At 39.9% G+C, this 19,539-nt stretch overlaps 1 protein-coding gene across 1 annotated transcript in view; it reads right to left on the reverse strand.

Moving 5' to 3' along the window:
* MTCL2 (microtubule crosslinking factor 2) overlaps positions 1-19,539 on the reverse strand; it is a 103,322-nt gene that overhangs the window by 44,330 nt on the left and 39,453 nt on the right. The window contains exon 3 of the mRNA XM_063297248.1: positions 17,656-17,814. Coding sequence (XP_063153318.1) covers positions 17,656-17,814 — 159 coding nt within the window. The remainder of the gene's footprint in view (positions 1-17,655; positions 17,815-19,539) is intronic.

Here is a 19,539-nt window from a genome sequence, read left to right on the forward strand (position 1 = left end):
GGATCTGCAGCACCTACTGGACAACACGCCTAAAAGAGATGTTATTTTCATCACAGGAGACTGGAATGCTAAGGTGGGCAGTCAGATGACACCTGGAATTACAGGTAAGCATGGCCTGGGAGAACAAAACAAAGCAGGACATAGGCTGATATAATTTTGCCAAGACAACTCACTATGCATAACAAACACTCTCTTCCAACTACCTAAGAGACGGCTTTATACATGGACTTCACCAGATGGTCAACACCGAAATCAGATTGACTACATCCTTTGCAGCCAAAGGTGGTGGACATCTGTACAGTCGGTAAAAACAAGACCTGGAGCTCACTGTAGCTCAGATCACGAACTTCTTCTTGCACAATTTAGGATCAGACTAAAGAGATTAGGGAAGACCCACAGATCAGCTAGATATGAGCTCACTAATATTCCTAAGGAATATGCAGTGGAGGTGAAGAACAGATTTAAGGGACTGGACTTAGTAGATAGGGTCCCGGAAGAACTATGGACAGAAGTTTGCAACATTGTTCAGGAGGCGGCAACAAAATACATCCCAAAGAAAGAGAAAACCAAGAAGGCAAAATGGCTGTCTGCTGAGACACTAGAAGTAGCCCAAGAAAGAAGGAAAGCAAAAGCAACAGTGATAGGGGGAGATATGCCCAATTAAATGCAAAATTCCAGAGGTTAGCCAGAAGAGATAAGGAATTATTTTTAAACAAGCAATGCGCAGAAGTGGAAGAAGACAATAGAATAGGAAGGACAAGAGACCTCTTCCAGAAAATTAGAAACGTCAGAGGTAAATTCCAGGCAAAAATGGGTATGATCAAAAACAAAGATGGCAAGGACCTAACAGAAGAAGAAGAGATCAAGAAAAGGTGGCAAGAATATACAGAAGACCTGTATAGGAAGGATAACAATATCGGGGATAGCTTTGACGGTGTGGTCAGTGAGCTGGAGCCAGACATCCTGAAGAGTGAGGTTGAATGGGCCTTAAGAAGCATTGCTAATAACAAGGCAGCAGGAGATGACAGCATCCCAGCTGAACTGTTCAAAATCTTGCAAGATGATGCTGTCAAGGTAATGCATGCTATATGCCAGCAAATTTGGAAAACACAAGAATGGCCATCAGATTGGAAAAAATCAACTTATATCCCCATACCAAAAAAGGGAAACACTAAAGAATGTTCAAACTATCGAACAGTGGCACTCATTTCACATGCCAGTAAGGTAATGCTCAAGATCCTGCAAGGTAGGCTTCAGTAATTCATGGAGCGAGAATTGCCAGAGGTACAAGCTGGGTTTAGAAAAGGCAGAGGAACTAGGGACCAAATTGCCAATATCTGCTGGATAATGGAAAAAGCCAGGGAGTTTCAGAAGAACATCTATTTCTGTTTTATTGACTATTCTAAAGCCTTTGACTGTGTGGACCATAACAAATTGTGGCAAGTTCTTAGCGGTCATCTTGTCTGGCTCCTGAAGAATCTGTATAACAACCAAGTAGCAACAGTAAGAACAGACCACGGAACAACGGACTGGTTTAAGGTTGGGAAAGGAGTACAGCAGGGCTGTATACTCTCACCCTACCTATTCAACTTGTACGCAGAACACATCATGCGACACGCTGGGCTTGAGGAATCCAAGGCTGGAGTTAAAATCACTGAAAGAAACATTAACCATCTCAGATATGCAGATGACACCACTTTGATGGCTGAAAGCGAAGAGGAACTGAGGAGCCTTATGATGAAGGTGAAAGAAGAAAATGCAAAAGCTGGCTTGCAGCTAAACCTCAAAAAAACCAAGGATTATGGCAACCAGCTTGATTGATAACTGGCAAATAGAGGGTGAAAATGTAGAAGCAGTGAAAGACTTTGTATTTCTAGGTGCAAAGATTACTGCAGATGCTGACTGCAGTCAGGAAATCAGAAGACGCTTAATCCTTGGGAGAAGAGCAATGACAAATCTCAATAAAATAGTTAAGAGCAGAGACATCACACTGACAACAAAGGTCCGCATAGTTAAAGCAATGGTGTTCCCCGTAGTAACATATGGCTGCGAGAGCTGGACCATAAGGAAGGCTGAGAGAAGGAAGATAGATGCTTTGGAACTGTGGTGTTGGAGGAAAATTCTGAGAGTGCCTTGGACTGCAAGAAGATCAAACCAGTCCATCCTCCAGGAAATAAAGCCAGACTGCTCACTTGAGGGAATGATATTAAAGGCAAAACTGAAATACTTTGGCCGCATAATGAGAAGACAGGACACCCTGGAGAAGATGCTGATGCTAGGGAGAGTGGAAGGCAAAAGGAAGAGGGGCTGACCAAGGGCAAGATGGATAGATGATATTCTAGAGGTGACGGACTTGTCCCTGGGGGAGCCGGGGGTGTTGACCGACAGGAAGCTCTGGCGTGGGCTGGTCCATGAAGTCACGAAGAGTCGGAAGCGACTAAACGAATAAACAACATGTTAAGAGATAAGTGTCACCTATCAGATGTATCCCAATGGCAATATTTACAGCTACAACATCTGTTAACAACATTATTTGGATAGGCAGCATTTTCAGCTTCTGAGACACCTGAACAACTTGTTAAATCCTTCAAAACTAAAAAAAAAACTATTAGTTTTTATAGATATTTGTTATCAATAAATCAATTTGATACGCAGATCTTAAGGGATGACTGGAACAAATAATTAGAGGTTTCTATATTGCCTAGATAATGAGAGAGTGTCTTCTATGGCAAGAGTATCAATGGACCTTAAACTATGACTTATAAAATAAAAAATAATATTTAGAATTTATTGGACTCCACAACGTTTGTATAGAAAAGGATTGTCAAAAACAGCATTTTGTTGGAGATATAATAAGGACAATGCCTCTTTAAAACATATGTTTTTACAATCTCCTATACTTACTAAGTTTTGGGAGAAAGTAGTAAACTATATATTGATAGTGCAACAAAGGCTAAAATTCTCAGAGGATAACATTCTTTTGAACTATATACCTTGTACATGGAATTTGACATCTGGACAACGTAAATGATTCTCCATGCCCTTACTATTGCCAAAAGACTGTTATTGCAGCATTGGAAAGAAAAATATATGGCCCCATTTATTCAATGGATTGAAGACCTGACTGCGTTTCTTACTTAATGAGCAGATTGCCTATAGACGTAGATTTTGTATGGACAAGTATAATGAAATATGGGACTCACTTATACAAAATACAGTAGGATATATGCACGCACACACATGATAGTCATATAAATGTATTAGAAATATATATGCATCAGAATAATATTTGCATTAGATATATAGAGAGAGATTTGTAACCATAATGATATATTATGACAAGTTTTTTTTTCTTTGTTGTGTTTCTTCACTGTTTTGTAATGGCACTTTTTAATGTTTTTTTTTTCTTCTTGATAGTGTATTTATCTTAATATTATTTTTGTGCTTTGTTTTTTTCTTTTTCTTTTTTATTATTAATTAAAGAGTTATATAAAACTATAAAAAAATAAAGGGTTGGAATTCTTTGTAGCTTCTTCATCAAGGGATGTGCTTTCAGGTTACATGCAAAAAAACAACCCAAACATGAACAGTACCTAAAAGATAGTATTATTTTAATAATTTTGGCTGCAAATTTACTGAAGACATATCTCTGCAAAGCTTAATCAAATACAGAGGTTTCAAACAAGCAAATTGTCACATCTCTATATTCCAAATCACTGGGCTCCCCAGGAGCTTGGCCTCCCTTTCCATTTGTGCACCAAAGTGACATTTTCTAAGAATGTTATAATTCAAGCTATAAAAGACAAACAAACCTCTTAAAGTTACATAAACCTAAAAGTGCCATTCCTTTCTCTTCCAGCACTCCTTATTAAACACATTTCTCTGTACACAGAAATATGTTTAAAAAGAACCTATCCTCACTGACAATTGGATAAGACAGCTTCTATTTTTTCTCTTCTCATAAATGAAAAAAGTTTAAGACTTCTAAAGTAAAATGATGCTCAAGGAGAATTGGCTGTTCAGAGAATTCAGTCTAGTTAACAACATCCATAATAGTTAACTATGATTAACTAGTTAATTGTGATTAAATAGGAATAGTTATTGCCATTCCAGCAGAATTATGCTGTTGCAAAGCATCTCTTCAAAATTCCAGCAGAGTATAGAATTGATCCTGGGAAGAATTAAGCATTGAAGTCACCAAATTAAACCAGTTACATTTATATTATATTACAGTTATGAAAGCTAGTATTGCCCCAAATCAAGCAAGTAGCAAAGGATTCTCTGCATTGTTATTCAGAATTAACAGTCCTCTGAATTAAAATTAGATTGAAATTATATAAATGCTAAGCAAGGCCTGCTATAAGGCCTCTTGTTAGGGATGCTAGTAACATAAAACTCTAGAACATACAGCTCTGCTGCATCAGCTCAAAGGCCTATCTGGTTCAGCATTGTTTCCCACAATAGCCACCCAGATAGCGGTAGAAGCTACAGGCAGGAAATAAACACAACAGCCCCTTCCCAACTCACATCCCTCAACAACTGGCTACTGCCTCTGGTACTAGAGGTAATACATCGCCAACAGTCATCATGACGAGTGGCCCCTGGTAATCTTACCTTCCACAAGGTTGTCTAATTACAATAATGCAAGTTGGATTTATCAATAGCCCTAATAATAAAGAACGTCATGGTTTACCCTCTATGAAAAACATGGATGAATCTATCATTCAGCTTCACTGGGTAACTTAAGGTTGTAGCATTACGAAAAAAAGAGAGAAGGAAAAAAATCCCTTCTCCACTTCCAAAGTATGCCTTTGCTCATGTCCCTCACACTTTACCTGCCTTTTTTCTAAACTAAAAAGTTTGGAATGGAATGGAATAAACTTTTATTGTCATTCCACTATACACCAAGGTGCACATTAAAATGAAATTCCATTGCAACAGGCTCACAAAAAAATAATTACTATTATATATATATATATATATATATATATATATATACACACACACACATATACATACACACACATACACACACACACACACACACACACATACATACACCATTCCACTCCCCTAATCATTATCCCTAATAAATATCACGGTCCTACATACAACATGCACCACAATGAAATGAGAGGGGATTATTAAGAATTCAGGAGTCTAATAGCCCAGGGGACAAAACTATTACCTAATCTAGCATAACCTTTCCTCACAGAAAAATTTCCTAGGCCTGATCAGCAGCAAAAGAGACTAATCACTGTTTCTTACACTCTGGTATTTACTTATTTGCTACTTAGCAAACAGCTTGCTGAATTAAATTAAATGGCTCCTCAGTCTTACGCAATAAGTCTTTTCATGTATCTTATGGCACACAGTATAGTGTGTCTGCTGCTCTAACTTTCCTATCAGAAATCACAGAAACCTAGAATATAAGGGTTAGAAGGAGCTTTGGAGATCATCTGCTTTGACCTAAGGAAGGAATCCATTATTACACAACAGATGGTCATCTAGATTCTGTTTCAATTCTTCTAGCAAAGGAAAGTTAACCATCTCCTGAGACAGAGTATAACCCCGTCTTCTACATGACGGCCATACTGATACTTGAGGATAGATACCATATCTTCCTGCTGTCTTTCTTCTCCAGAGCAAACATAATCATCACCCATACATTTCTGTCAAACTCTTGGTTACTTTCTTCTGGACATGCTCCAGTTTGTCAGTATCCTTCCTAAAAATGAGGTGCCCAGAACTGGATGCCATGTAGTCTGACTAATACAAAACAGAGAAGAACAATAACTTACTGATATTGATATTTACTGACGCCATCTAGGATTGCATATGCTTTTTTTTTTGCAGCTGTATCACACTGTTGATTGTTGAATGTTCACCAAGACACCCAAATCCTTTTTGTATATACTCCTGCTCAATATGTATTCCCCCACTGTAAATTCATGCCTTTGCTTTTTCATACCCAAAAAAAGGATTTTGCATTTGTTTCTGTTGAAATTCATTATGTTGGTTTCTGCCTATTGCTCCAACAGATCAAGATCATCTTGAATCCTGATGTGGTTCTCTCAGGTGTTTGCTATCCCCATCTTTATGCCATCTACAAATTGGATAAGTAGGAGATAAAAAGCTCTGATTCTCCCCATCACCTATTACCATCATAACATCTTCTCGAAGCAGCAAGCGCACCCTTCTTTTTTCTCCCTCTTACTATTGTAATAGGCAAAAAAGCCCTTTTTATTACTTTTAGTTACCTTTGCAAGTCTCAGTACTTTTTAGTCATTTTACAGTATTAGATACTTGCTGGTATGTTTCCTTACCAATTATACCCATCTTTAATTTCCTGTACCTGGTCTTAGCTCAATGAAAAGCTTTCTAGGCATCAACAATGACTTCCTAAGCTGCCCTCATTTTTTCTTCTCATTGGAATGGTAATTATACTTTCAGTACTTGAACTCTATTACTGCCTCTCCTCCCTGAAAGTTCTGTAATTTGGTCTGGGAAATTATCCAGATCTTCTGCCTGACTTATCTATAACTTTACATAACAGAATGTGTATTATATAATATAAATAATGAGGGGGCGGGGGAGAAAGAGAGAAAGAATATGAAACTATGGACTGATTTATAATATCCCCTAGATCTGGAGATATTCCAGATTTAACCTTCAATGGGGTAGTGCTTCTCCATTCAATAGACAATCTGGTGGTCTTCCCAGACTCACAGCTCCTGTTCAATGAGCAGATGGCAACTGTGGCCAGGAAGGCCTTTGTACAGCTTCATTTGGTGCACGAATTGCACCCTTCCATAGATTGGGAGGCCTTTCACATAGTCATTAATGCCCCAGTCACCTCACAGCTCAACTACTACAATGTGCTCTGCATGAGGCTGCCCTTAAAGACCACCCAGAAGCTTCAACCTCGTCCAGAATGGGCAGTTATGATCATGCCTCGGTATTCCCATGTGACACCCGTTTTGTGAGCTGCCTTGGTTACCAATTTACTTCTGAGTGTGATTCAAAATGCTGGTTATGGCCTATAAAGCCCTACATGGCATAGCACCTGGTTACTTGAGAGACTACCTATTTCCCGTAGTATCAGCCCAGCCAGTTTGATCTGACAGGGTTGGCATGCGTTAGGTTCCTTTGATCAAGCAGTACCATCTATTGGACCCTGGAATTGTGCCTTCTCTGTCACACTGCCTGCCCTCTGGAATGAGGTTCCCTATGAGATCTGGGTGGCTCCCACCTGATGGTGTTTCAGAGGCCTTAAAGACCTGGCTTTTCTCCCAGGCATTGGGCCATGGAGGCTGAAGCCCCTTCTAGGTATATGACATGTTTGTCTTGTTGATTAGTACTGTCTTCTGGTTATTGCTATTGTTACATGCTCTTGTATATTTATTGTTTATTTTTATGCTATCAGCCACAAAGAGTTGGAGTCAAGTGGTGTCCAGGTTGAATAAAATAAATAAAATAAAAATAGCATGCATGTACACACACAATAACATCACTGTTGTTTCCCTTTCCCTGTATTCTTACCCAAACTCCCTTGACTGAACTATCATGCTCAAATTCCTGGATTTCTACAGATATGTGCACTTCTTTCACTTATAATGATGGTGGACATCTAGGTTGGGGAAGGTGCTCTACTGTACTTCAACACTTATGAAATAGAGACAATTTCACAAAAACCAATACTGCTACCTTTTCCTTTGGAATGCCTTATCTCAATGTTATGAATCCAAATCATACATTGGAAGAGCCATTTTAAAATTTAATATACATCTTCATTGTAACTATTTAATTTACCATCATCATCATCATCATGTTCTCTTGAACAAGGTGGAACACATTTGGCCATCCCTCATTTTATCCTTACAATTCGTGTGATATATCTTGGGCTCACAGTCAGTGGCTAGCCCAAAGCCACCAGTGCACTCCATGGTCAAACGGCTCTTGAATACGAATCTTCCTGAGCCCAACATCTTATCCGTTATATTTCATTAATTTATAAGTAAGTGTGACTAAAAAACCAATATAAACGTCCTTTTAAAAAGTAAATTGCCAACACCTACAGCTATAACTGCCAATTACCACCAACTTCCAATGCTGAATGTAATGTTTAGCATAGTGGCCCCCGCGTAATGAGATTGTTATGCAGCATGATCACATGTTCACATAATGGCTACTAACAAGATAAATGACAGACAAGGGAGTACATTAATGACTATAAGCCATGATAGTTAAGAATGGCGCCTCCAGAGCAGGATGGTAACCAAGTAAATATATAACCCTGTCGAATCCACACCCATGCATCACCAAGGTTTCGACAAGACAATACACAACTTCCAATTAATTTATAAATCTCCTTTGCTTGATACACAACTTCCTCCTCAACAGCTTCATATATTATCTTGCTGCCAACAGTTGCCCCACAGAACTGACAAGCAAGGCAGTCCAGGGGAGATCACATTTTTCCTGGCATATATAGACCAGGTTTAAAGCCCAACTCAGCCAGGGATTAAGTAGACTGAAATAAATAAACTGCTGTCGCTCAGCTTCTTCATTCCTCCTAAAATAAGAGATTCACACCAGATGCTGCAATGCATCTGGTACTCCGTATTTATTCAGTTACTAAGTAAGATGATAGTTTTTCTTGATACATCTTTTGACACTCAAAAGCTTGCGAATGCTCAATAGTAATTTCTTCTTTCCTAACATATCTGTTTCTATTCTTCCTATGCAGCATCTCCCCCACTCCCTGTGATTTGAAATATAGCCAACGCTATAAAAGAGCTTGTATAAGGAAGCAGTGAAAAGCTGTCTTGTTTCTTCCACCTTCCAACACTTCCAGAAAGAGTTTAGTAAACTGAGCAGAGAAATACACCTCAATAACTCATAACACAGGTCAGAATGATGCCCCTTGGACTCTGTTCTGTCTACATACAGTATACCATGCCAAAGATATTCATGAAAGCCGGCTGGGTGACCTTGGGCCAGTCACTCTCTCTCAGCCCAACTCACCTCACAAGTTTGTTGTGCTGGGGAATATAGGAGAAGGAGGAAGTATTGGGTACGTTCACCCCCTTGAGTTATTTATAAAAAAATAATAAAGGCAGGATAGAAAATAAATAAACAGACAAACAAACAAATTCACAAGCCGTTGTTAAAGCTCCACAGCCAAGAATGCAGCTGTGAAATGTGAGCTGAAGCCTGTGCCAAGGCATAGAGATCCAAGCCACTCCTATTAAGGACAAACCTATTGTTCAAAAGCCACACATTCTTAGAGTGGCTTGGCGCACTCTGCCTAGCAGCCAGAGGATGGAGGCTAGCTGGTTCAGCACAAGTCCTTTCTGCAACAGTGAAGACATCCTTTTAGTAGTTTAGCACTTCCAGCCTTCACAGTAATTTAGCTCATACTACCACTCCCCACAATCTTGATGTGATCATGACCGTTGGACACAGGTTCCAACCTCTCAAGAATTCCAGTTCCCTTGTTCTTACTGTCTATAGTGTGTACGGTGACGTGTAGTGAAAGATTAGAAAGCAAAAAAAGATCAAAGGATTTCCAGTAATCAGGAAGTTATTGTTTATGCCCTCCAAAGTTCACCTTTGTTTCTCCATGGGACTACCGAAGCTTTATTTATTTATTGTAAATCTATGCAAACCGGTGTTAATCTGCAAACGCAAAACACACTGCAGAATAAACTTTGTCTTAGAGAAGGACACAGAGTCCCCATTAATTTTCAACCCAGAATTTAATAAGTTCTATAACCAGTATTTTAAGAAATTACAACATTTGTAATTTGACAAGAACAAGCTAAGGCTGTGCAAAACAAAAATGGGTTTTTCTCTATATTTACAGGGGTGACAAAAAGGGAAATGTCTTTTCAAAAGTACTTATGTGACCAGAATTATACTGCATGGTCAAAAGCCATCAACATCCAACAGATTGGATTTGGATTTTTTATAGTACTACTTTGTCCAGATCTTTTCAAAATATTTATGCTGCAATTTGTTCTTAACTGATAGGAAAAGCTAACAAATGTGACTGAATTTGACCACTATCATACTGATACTACCAGGCATTCGTACAAGATCTCTATCCCTTTCTGCCTTAAGCATTGACAAGTCTTTCTGAATCTTTTGCTGCAAAACAAATGAAGCCACAGGTGCAAGAGGCCATAAGCGTGAAAATTAATTGCCCTTTTCACCATTTGTCCAATTATAAGAGATGCTTACTCCAGCTGGAGAATAATCAACACATAATCCCTTAGCAGCAAGCCCTCCCCAACTACTTAGCTCACAACCTTCAAATAACATTTTGTGTGAGTGCGTGTATACTGCATGTACACACCCTCCTGAGGGATTCCTATCTTGATATAGCGGAAAGCTCAGTAACTCCAAGCAACCTAGTAGGAGCTTCTGTGTTGTTACCCTTGTTGATTAGGTTGAACCAGTAGGGGTGAAGCTAAGAATAATAATGGGGGATAAGGGCAGGTGAAACTCTGTAAAATATGCAGGAACCAACTTATCTAGGCAATGGGACATCGACATTGTCCACCTCTCAAATTTGGACACTGAGACAGACAGACAGACAGAAAACAGACATCTTTAAATTACAAATTTAGAGAGAAAGAGTGACAATGGCTACAAGCAGAACCTCTCAATCAGTGCGGGACCAAATAAAGGTTAGCTGCAATTAGCACCATAAATCTGAGTAGGTGATGGACTAGAAAAAAATGATTATGCTTGGTAAATGAGGGAAGCAGATTAATGAGAAGATAATAAATAAGGAAGGTAGATGAGACCAGAGAGATTTAGTGGAATGCCCTTGGAACACAAGTCAAGACAGAATGTATTTGTTTAAAAAAATCACAGGAATCAATCCTGACTCACTGGAACCTAACTAAAACTATGTTCATGTGAACTGACCTATATATAGGTTAACAAATAGCCAAAAGTCAGGAACATGCTTAAGGAGTATGCAAACATACAACAAAAGAGTTGTAGCTGCCCAACAAGCTATACGCCCAAATTGAAAGATCTCTTGAGGGCTTTACTTCACAGTAATATTTAAGAAATGCAACTCAACCAAGTTTGTACCCAATAGCTTTGTAGGTACACTCGCTAGCTGCTGCTTCTTTTGTGACAATACACAGCTTAGACCCTGGTCAAGAAAGGCAATATATTTTATTAGTAGTTGTTTATCTTCAACATTGTTTTTTGTACCTTTATTTTTGTGCAATTCCTGTTTAAATAATCTGTCAAGGCTTATGCAATAAAACTTTTAAAAATGCATAAAGCAAAAAATACCCCCACAAAAAACAACAAAAAACCAGATGGGCAATATAAATTTGCTGAATGTTGTGAATTCCCCAAGGGATGCCAGCTGGATTTCATAGGCTGCCATCACCCAAATATTTGTTCTACCTGCACTTCTAAAAAATGCAAAACACAGAAGGGGAAACACCTATCCAACCACCTGATCTTATGGAAGAAGTTTCTTTATCTGCTTTTTTCAGACCATACAAACACTAAGTGGCATGGTTACAGAACTAATTAAATTAAAGGGCTCCATAAAATAAATGAATAAATGTCTATAAAATTTTTAAAAAGTTACAAAAGACTCTAAATAAAGTAGACAAGTAGTTGAGTAGACAAAGGTATGTCAATTTACTCCCATGCAGGATATCTTCATGCATGAACTGTGGGAATAGGGTAGCCATACAAATTCTGTACATAAATAAATGAAATTAAAAAGGGAAATCACACGATCACCAGTGAGGACTTAGGTGTCCTTCCATTGATGCAGACTATATATATAGGGAAATATGTGGACTTTGGAGAATGGAGACTTATTCTGGTAATTGTATGAGATTTATACAGTCAATTGCATCTCTGAAAGACATATAATTATAGAACTTCCATTTTGAGAAGCCACAATCCTAATTGTAACCTTACAGAGAACAGAGGAACATTTTGAGCATGGAAAGATGTATCACAATATGTCCATAGTATTATTTGTACATTTATACCATCTTTCCCCCAAGATTGAATCCAATGTTAAATATATAGGATCCCGAGACTTTCCATACCATGGTCACGGATCTGTTTCTCTTCCAGAAAACTGTTATACCTTATGTCTAACCCTAACCCTAACCCTGGATCTAAAAGGATTTATGGGTATAAAATATTTATCCTGAACCATCATAGACAATCAGTATGAAGATTCTATAGACATGTTTTCATCACTACAAATATCTTTTGGAGAGAGAACTGTTGCAAGTGGCTTCTGATAGGCATTAGAATTATTTCTAGCTGTCAGTTTCTTATGATTTAGGAGAGAGAGAGACGGGGGCAGAATCTGGATGGAGGACAGAGATTTATCTCTGCCTGCCCAGAATCTGAGAATGAACACAACTTCATTCCATGGATCAGGATGTAATTCCAGTTCAGAAGCAGAAAAAAGCTAATAGTAAAACAGGAAGGCATTGTGTCTGCAAGCTTTAAAGATACTAACTGGTAAGAGTAAGTAAAGTGGGGAGGGATGGCATTCTGGTCTCTGATTCAAATGATACAAAGCATCTGCTTGTGTTCAAGAAAGCCCTAAGATTAAAGTTTTCTTAATTAGGCTTAATAAACTTGGCTAAAAAGTCTGAACCCAAATACAACATTGTGGTTTAAGTCCAGCAGGCCTCACTAATTCTAAGGTAGCATAGGTCATGCGGAAGCTCCGTGGATTGAGGGATCCTCACTGTCCTGGTTCTCAAGTATTTTCTTCCCTGCCACCATGCTAGCAGCATTACAACCCATCTTAAGAAATAAAAAGGGTTTTGTATGCAAACTCATATACAGCTTTAACTGCATAGTCTTTTTTTTCCCCAAAAGAATCCTAATCTAATTTTTAAAAATACATTCTAGAGGTGGGGTAGGTGGAAGAGAGGCGAAAAAATGGCAACATAAAAAATGGAGCTGGTTTATCAGCTTACAGGAGAAATACTAGAGAAACAAATAGAGTAATACCATAAATACGACATCTAAAATAATCTGTATTCAACATTGCAGCCCACTTCATGAAAGCACGCACCATGGGACTCCAGCCTGGCCACAGAGCAGCCCACCCCTCCCTGCCATCCCTAATCTCTCCCTGACAGTCGCTGTTCCTCTCTCCATTTACTATTCAGTTCATGCCTCAGGCTGCTCAGAAGCCAATCACAGGTCCATTCGTATTGCTTGCTGTGTGGATAAGCAGGACAGGCTGCCTAGAAAGAAAACCAAAGAAAAACACTGCCAGTCCTACATGGACAAAGAGAGCTGAGGCTTCTATCCTGGCCACGGAGTCATTTGCTCTGTTTCCTCTTGCACTGCTAACATTTCCCTATACAACTGTGCAAGGGGATGTACAACTGCAGAGAGAAAAATTGATGTAGCTGAATAAGAGAGAAAAACGGATTTTTATTGCAGCTGCCAAAGGACCACCAACCGATTTCACAGCCAAGTTCTTGGCTCCAGAAAGAGAACAATGCACTTTGTGTAGGTCCAGAGTGTAGCCTATCCCAGCTCATTCCCAATTCTGAATCTGGAGCAACAATCAGGTAAAAATGGATCTCCAGCCCCCACCCCATTATTTAATACTGAAAAAATATAAATACCTAATAGAGCCTACATTTTTTTTTTATTCAAACAGGAAAATTGTCCATCAATGATGCATGAAATACGCCAAATTTTGCTGAAATCAGTGCACCAGTTTCAGGTTAGGTAGTCTTCTGACCATAGTAACTACTTGTACCACAGCAATTTTAAATCTCTCAGTAACTGTTTGACTGAGCTTCACTGATACTCTCTTCATCCCTTATCTTCCTGGTGATACTCCCTAATCTATTAACACAATGAATAATAGAGTACAAGGTTACACTAAAGATCATCAAGTCCCACCCCTGCTTAGTGCTGGATCCATTAGCATCTCTGACAGATGACTGTTAAGCCTCAGTTTGAAGATCTCCAGTGAGAAAGAACTCACTGTTTCATGTGACAACATGTTCTCCTGGCTGACAGCTCATACACCCAGGAAGTCCTCCCTGATGTCTAACCTGAAACTTCTTTCTTGTAGACTGTTGGTTCTGGTTGTGCCCTTTGGGGAAACAGAGAGTAAATCCACTCTCTCTTCTGTGTGACAACTCTTCAGTTATTTGGGATTGCTATCATATCTCCCCTCAGTTGTATTTTCTGTGGGCTAAACATATTTACATCCTTTATTTGTTCCAAATAAGGCTTGCTTTCTAGACCCTTCACCATCTTGGGAGCCCTGTTCTGAACTTGCTCCAATCTATTACTATCCTTTTTGAACTGTGGTGCCCAGAACTGGACAAAGTATTCCAAATGGGGTTGACCAAAGCAGAGTACAGTAAAACAGTTACAGTACTTCCCATGATATGGACTCAGTTGTCCGGTTAGTGCACCCCAAGATAGCACTTGCCTTTTTAGCAGCTGCATCACACTGCTGGCTCATATTTAACCTGTGAATGACAAGGACACCTAAATCCCTTTCACACGTACTACTGCATGGCACAAGGGAAGATGGGAGGGGTGTATCCCTACCCTCTTTCCTGCCTCCCTCTGGCCCCTGCACCTAATCAGCTGGTGGCAAGGCCCAACGGGCAAGCGGCAATTGGCTGCTTTGGAACTCAGGCTGAAATTTGAAATCTCTTAATGGTGGCGGGCGGCAAGGGAAGGATAAGGAAGCAACTTGGATGCCTGCTAGTGAGTTGTTTTTTCATACTCCTTTTTGGCAAATGAGGTAGGCTGGCTGGGGGGCACCAGTGGTCGAAAGGTAAGCCTTCTTCTTCCCTGGAGGGAGGGGGCCCTTGGGGACACACCGGGGTGGGCAGTGGGGGGTACAGTTTTCCTTGCAGTCCGCGGCCCCCTTTGTTCCCCCTCCCCCCAGCAAAGTGGCAGGCAGTTCCACAGGTCAGCCAACGAGGAGGAGTGATTTACAACACTCCTTGCCAGCTTCCCACAAACAAAGTCAATGGGGAAGCCAGCAGGAAGTCAGAGGTCACTCCTGCTCACACTGTTTTTTTGCCCACCAGTGGTCATTCTGTTTCTCTGTTTAGGTAAGGAAATGTCTCTGAAAGGATGACCCAACAGGTCATGGGTTGTCTAGTTGATCTCTAAATCTAATAGCTGTCCTCATCCTCATCTTCCTTATTATCCTCCTCCTCCTCAAGGTGTTTTTCTTGAGAAAGCCCTGAAGGTTTGTTGTTTTTTCATACTCCTTTTTGGCAAATGAGGTCATCCAGCAATGCTAACAGTTAGATAAACTGATAATCTGCATTGCAGTAAGGTCCAGTTGTGTGATACCACTAGCAAAGCATGCAAAATTTTCTGGATATTTATTTGCTGGAAGAATTAAAGGTAAAAACAGTGACAGGTGGCAAAGGAGTTCTATTCCAGAAAAAAAAAAATCAAAGAAGAATGATAGTAGGTTCTGTTTGTTTTCACAAAGGAAGCTGGTAACAACTCTTAAACACACACGCGCGCACACATACACACTCTTGCCTGGCCTGTTTCCAACTAGGGTAGTAATCCCATGTTGCAGATACTAAATTTCTGCTGTGACTGCAACTAGATATCCTTTTGGCCTTCTGCCCCAATCTTACACATAGTCCCATTCCACAACCTCATTTTTCTGGCAATGCCCTGCATGCTATGAGGTATTTCTCTTCCTTAAAACAGTATTCCAAGCCTGGGGACTTGCTTAACATACCTGTTTAAGAGCTCTGATATCATCACTTCATCAAGCTTAAATGAATTTTGGTTTCTGTTCCTTTGGGACTTTATAGTGTCTAAATACAGTGTCAACAGAGCTGGATAGCATCATGATAGCAGAAGAATGTTTTGCTGACAGATCAGTAACACAGCATGGTACTAAATTATTATTAGTTTGACATCCATCTGCTCCCTTCCCCTGTTTTACAGGAGTTCAGATGTCCCAGCAATCTGTGCTCATTTATTTTAGTGTATTTAGCATTTTACTTAGACCTTAACCAAACCCTTGACTCAAAGTTTCCATTTTGTTCTAGAAAGGCAATTCTAGCACATTATAATTGTTCTTGTATGTGTGCCTCTGCTCTGATTAAGTTGGAAGAAAGGGTTGCTTCCTCTGTTAATTAGAGTGAAGGGATTTTCCCAGAGTGATGCCAATCTCTGACAATGCCTCTCTGTTTGCATCACTTCATCTTCCCAGTAAAGATTTCAATTGGTTAATCCTAAAAAGGCTTTAAAATGTCCTCTGCCATCTGCAGAAACTTAAAAAAAAAATAGAAGGCAGAGCACCAAGACTAACCAAAGGCAGAATATTGAAGTCCATGGAATGCCCATTCCTACATCCCTTCCCTCTAGAGGCAACCAATGAAGTACAGATTTAGGCTAATGCAATATATAGCTCTGGAAACATAGTCTGGGAGAACTGACATCCTAACTAAGGGCAGTATTCTGCATTATGTTTCCCAACTTGCTTCTTAAAGTACACACTGGTGAAAGGTGAAAGGTCCCCTGTGCAAGCACCGAGTCATGTCTGACCCTTTGGGGGGATGCCGCTTTCACAACGTTTTCTTGGCAGACGATAGCGGGGTGGTTTGCCATTGCCTTCCCCAGTCATCACCTACCCCAGCGAGCTGGGTACTCATTTTACCAACCTCGGAAGGATGGAAGGCTGAGTCAGCCTGACCTGGCTACCCAAGAATCCAGCTTCCGCTGGAATCGAACTTGGGTCATGGGGAGCATTTCAGTTGCAATACTGCTGTCTACTACTCTGTGCCACACAAGGCTGTAAAGTACACATTGCATTACAGGAAAAGTTAAAAAGAAACCATAAGTTAGCTAGGTTATTATACTCAGCCACAAGCTAGAAAATAATCTGATGGAACAACCTCTGATGGATGTCAACCTTGCATGATATCATGGATTCTCATGCATTGTTTGCAGGTGTCAGAATTGTACTTCTTTTGCCAGTTTGAGCAATTTCTCTTCATATGTTAGGAATACAGACAGAAATAGCAGAAGCAACAACAGTCCTTAAAGACTGAAAGAAACTATATTAAGTACTCAAGAACTTTGCAGAAATAGGTGATTCCTCCCCTAGAAATGTATTTACTAATATACATTTAGTATATTTATTTACTACTATACATATTTGGCAAGAAAGAGGCCTACTAAACTGTCATCTATGAAAACAATGTTCTGACATTTTTACTCATACAGTGAGCCATTTAGAAATCTACTGTGGCTTCCCAATAGATTCCTGTCTGCAGCAAACTCCTGCAGTCCTCGGGCCTTGAACTTGAAGGACACCACAGCACTGATGCTTTGACAGAAAAAACAGCTGTTGAGCTATTTGGTGGTTCAATATGTAGCCAAACCTTCTCCAACTTAATGACATCCAGAAATGTTGGGCTTGGAAATACAAAATCCAGGCTAACATTATCTTTCAAATGTCAAACTCACTTGGCAGCCTTGAACAATTCACTCCTTCTCAGCCTAACCACTGCATGATCCTTGCTGTGATGCTGGATCACAAATCTTAAGCTCCTGGGAGAAAAGCTGTAAATAAAAATGTTCAAGTAACAGTCCCCCAAAGAATGTACTTACCTCTCTTAGCTTGTCCATCTCATTCTGTAGCACTTGCTTAGCCAATTCACTCTCAATGAGCCGTTGGCGCAAGTCTTCATTCTCCTCCTCCAGTTTAATCCGTTTTTTCTCCACTGCTTCAAGTTCATTATGGAGACGTGCAGAGACATCTTTGGCTACCTGCAGACACAGTCAAGAACAGCGCAAGCCTCAGTCCTCAGTTCTGATGCACAACACGCGGGTACAAGTTAATCAACAATGTATTCACCCATATGGACTTGGGGCTGTCGATATTTTACACATATTAACAAAAAGCAAGCACTAAAACAGGAAGCACACAAGTGAATCATGCCTGTGAATAATGTGCCAAGGATTTATGTGTCTTTTCAACAGAGGAATACATGAGCTATGCCTACACTAATTTTACACATCTTGTCATGTCTCAGCAGAAATATGGAGGGAAAATGGAGTAATTTGCACAACCTCTTGGTGCCTCCTCCTTTGTAGTAACTAGTGTGCCTCTCTATATCCAGTGCATGACTTTTTAGGCCCTGCTGCACAGCTTAAGAAAATTACAGCTATTGTACAGCAGACCTTCCACCCACAGTGGTGCATAAACAGTGGCTCTTCTGGTTACAGGAGAGGGAATAACTCTCACATTTACAACATGTTTATCAGCTGCATCAGTATGTTTCAGATACGCACATCAGCAGGTTTTATGAACAGCTCTGAATATAAATTATAGGGAATCTAGCTGCAAATCCCTACGGCCAGTACATTAAAGCTTTCCCAAGCTTATCTCTTTCTATTTGTCTTACAGTCCACTGGTAGAATGGGAATCAACCTGATGGTGCTACATTATTTTCTGAAGATTGTTTGACTCATATATCAGAACAGCCTTTTTTTAAAAAAGAATAAGGCATGAAGACCATGGACTAAAGGTTACACCGTGTCATAGAGAAGCTACTAACTGACTTACAAACATGGACATGAATGGAGTAATGGGCAGCATACAGATTTTAGCAGCTTTAGTACTGAATGCTCCAACTACTAGTTCTACCGCAGTTCTGCATTATGAACAGAATACAATCCAACAACCACATGTAATTGAAGTAGACTTTTAATTGTGAACAGCCGGCTGGCTGGGGAACTTTTAAAGTATTCTCAAATCACAGTTACTTTCTTCTCTAATGAGAAGCTGAGATTCAGGAGAAAATGACATTAGGAGTTTCTTTGTTCTGACTAGGGGCCCATGCAGGAAGCAGGGACCTGAAGAAGAAAAGGGATTTCATGTTACTGAACCTAAAATCTAGAAAACCCTGTAAGAAAGGAACTAATAAGGAATATCTGTCAGGGAACATTTAGCCAAGTATGGATTTGTTTGTATTTCTGTGCAGTGCTGCCTGCTGGATCTTGAGTATATGGTTTTGTGTCTACTCCTGTCCTCTGTGTCCCTATTTACTGATTGCTGAGTGCCAGCTTTGGAATGCAGATCTCAGCTTTGTGTAATTTGTGGCAGCTAAACTATTCTCTCAAATCTCTACTGCGCTGCCTTTATTAAAATAAAAATCATTTTTTTGTGTTACTCCAGGTTAGGTTTGTAATCTAGCACCATGCACTTAAAATCCCTTGGCCTTGGAACTTTGGTTAAAAGGAGGAAACTGAAGCCATTCATTTAAAAGCTAATTCCTGGGGAAAGGAGATTTCCTTTTCTATGGCATCCAGATTCCAGGTGAGGGTGGGAGAATCTCCCCATTCAAGAGCAGGATGGGGCACTATAACTACCTGCCTGTGGAAACAACTACTTAAATTCCCCAGAAGTCAGGAAGAGGGGTGTGACCAAGGGCAGTATGGGGAACCAAGGAACCAAGGGCAATATGTGGAAGGCTGATGTGTATGTTAATG

This window comes from Candoia aspera, chromosome 3 (genome assembly GCF_035149785.1).
Source record: "Candoia aspera isolate rCanAsp1 chromosome 3, rCanAsp1.hap2, whole genome shotgun sequence".
Classification (NCBI taxonomy): domain Eukaryota; kingdom Metazoa; phylum Chordata; class Lepidosauria; order Squamata; family Boidae; genus Candoia; species Candoia aspera.